The sequence below is a fragment of the Myotis davidii genome, unplaced genomic scaffold, assembly GCF_000327345.1.
Source record: "Myotis davidii unplaced genomic scaffold, ASM32734v1 scaffold1173, whole genome shotgun sequence".
NCBI lineage: Eukaryota > Metazoa > Chordata > Mammalia > Chiroptera > Vespertilionidae > Myotis > Myotis davidii.
Genome location: NW_006284348.1, coordinates 42,514 through 44,881, shown reverse-complemented (window position 1 = coordinate 44,881; position 2,368 = coordinate 42,514). Strand labels below are relative to the sequence as shown.

Here is a 2,368-nt window from a genome sequence, read left to right as displayed (position 1 = left end):
TCCAGCCCAAGCTTTATCTCCGTTATTTCCACCTCCGTCTTCTCGTTCTGGCTTAAATGCTGGTCTGGCTGGTACCTGGATGACAGACATGCCTGCAACCTGCACACCGCCTCTCCCCGCCCAACATCACACGGCCCCTCCCCCAGCCGAGGGGAGCAGGACCCTGAAGAGGCCGCATGAAGGCAATAGAGGAGCCGCCCCCCCATCAGGACCCTCGGTTCAAGCCCTGGCCTGGGGGCCTCAGCTGGGAGGGCATCCTCCAGTGCATCTAAGGCCCCAGGTTCCATGTGTGGTCAGGGCACGGGCCCAGCTGTAGGTTTGTCCGCAGTCGGTGCGTATATGTGAGGCAACCGCGATGCCTCCCTTTCTCTGTCTCTCTCTTCCCTCACGAGCCCAAGCCACGGTGGCTCATGGTTGAGCGTTGATGACCTAAGAACCAGAAGGTCCCGGTTTGATTCCCAGTCAGGGCACATGCCCGGGTTGTGGGCTTGGTCCCCAGTGAGGGGCTGTGCAGGAGGCAACGGGAAAAGGCCGCCAGGGAGTACGCCAGCAGGGTCCCGATGGACATGAGGTCCACGAGGTGGTTGAGCTCGAAGAGGAAGGCCATGAGCGCTGCAAGGAGGGCGCAGACACCGTGGGGAGCGGGCGAGGACCCACTGGGGACATCCCAGTGGAGGGAATGGGATGGCAATGGGGGTGGGTTTGGCTTATTCACCTGCAAGAGTGCCAGATACTACGGTGGCTGCGATGGGGGTGTGTGTTCGGGGGTGGACCCGGGCCAGTGCCCGGAACAGGAGTCCGTCCTCTGCCATGGCCAAGATCACCCGCGGCACGGGGAACATGGCACCCAGGAGGCTGGCAGAGGGAAGCGAAACGTGTGTGTGGTGATCGCCAGCGGGCAGGCTGGGCTTCCCAGGCCTGGCCCACACTTCGCTGTTGTTCATCCTCACCTGGGATATTTTTCCATTGATTTTTAGAGAGAGTGGAAGGGAGGGGGAGAGACAGAGAGAGATCCATTGATCTCATCCTCCAATGGATGATCAATGGATGGACGATCCATCCATTGATCGCCTCCCGCCCCTGTCCCGAACAAGACTGGGGATCAAACCTGTAACCAAGGTACATGCCCTTGACCAGAATTGAACCCGGGAGCCTTCAGTCCACAGGCCGAAGTCCTAGCCACTGAGCCAAGCTGGCTAGGGCGTCTACACGGCTCAAGGTGTGTCTCCCCTCGTCTCTCCACCCAAGCCTGGGGCAGCTGAGGACGGGAGCTGACGGGGAGGCAGCTGATGGTACTGACCTGGACGAAAGGGCGCACAGGGTCCCCACAGCCACCACGTATCTGGCCCAGGGCCAGCCCGCGTGGAGGAAGGCCTCTGGCAGGGGGCTGTGGGAGTCGATCTGGTAGTAGGGCACCATGAGGGTGAGCGCCGCCGAGACCCCACAGTACGCCAGGAAGCAGATGAAGAGCGAGATCACGGTGCCCAGGGGGACGGCCCGCTGAGGGTGGCGGGCCTCTTCCCCTGCACGGTGGGAGGGGTGTGGGGTCAGGGACACACCCCGAGGGAAGGCACAAGACCCTCTTCCTTCTGAAACTCCCCGGAGCCGGGCCAACCGTCCACCAACCCTGTGCCCAAGGGCGGCCCACACCCCCCATGGGGCAGCCTGACCGTTACCTGCAGTGGCAATGCAGTCAAAACCAACAAACGCATAGAAGCACGTGGCTGCTCCGCGGAGAACCCCCTCCAAGCCGAAAGGCACAAACCCCCCGGAGCCCAGAGGGCCCAGGCTGTGGTGAGAGAAGGGATGAGGAAGAAGAGGGGTGAGCAGGTCAGCTATCTCTACGGGACCACATCCCTGATCCATTCCCCCACCACCAGCCCCACCGCCCAGATCTGCTTCCCACCGCATTCCCAGCTCTGCACTCCACACACGTCTGTGGCCAAGAGTCCCCTCCCACCCGGCCGGCGTGGCTCAGTGGTTGGGCATCGACCTATGAACCAGGAGGTCAAGGTTCAGTTCCCGGTCAGGGCACAGGCCCGGGTTGTGAGCTCGATCCCCAGTGTGGGGTGTGCAGGTGGCAGCCGATTATTGATTCTCTCTCATCATTGATGTTTCTCTCTCCCTCTCCCTTCCTTTCTACAATCATCAATAAAAAATATATTTAAGAACAAACATTGCCCTCCTGACCTCAAGGTGCCATTGGACTCAGATTTGGTCAACTCGTAGTCCCGCTCCGTGAGCTGCCAGCGGTGCAGACGTCCATTAACGAAGCCAGAGAGGACGATAAAGCCGAGAGCGAAGAGGTTCACGCCGGTGAGTATCTTGGTAACCAGGGCCGACTCGCGAGCTCCCAGGACCAGGACAC

The 2,368-nt window shown here is 61.0% G+C and overlaps 1 protein-coding gene across 1 annotated transcript in view; it reads right to left on the bottom strand.

Annotated features, from left to right (window-relative positions):
- Positions 1-2,368, bottom strand: part of LOC102751372 (cationic amino acid transporter 3) — an 8,459-nt gene that overhangs the window by 1,316 nt on the left and 4,775 nt on the right. Inside the window, exons 3-8 of the mRNA XM_015571262.1 lie at positions 2,191-2,368; positions 1,677-1,789; positions 1,301-1,523; positions 716-855; positions 533-612; positions 7-110 (exon numbers count right to left, since the gene is read on the bottom strand). Coding sequence (XP_015426748.1) covers positions 7-110; positions 533-612; positions 716-855; positions 1,301-1,523; positions 1,677-1,789; positions 2,191-2,368 — 838 coding nt within the window. The remainder of the gene's footprint in view (positions 1-6; positions 111-532; positions 613-715; positions 856-1,300; positions 1,524-1,676; positions 1,790-2,190) is intronic.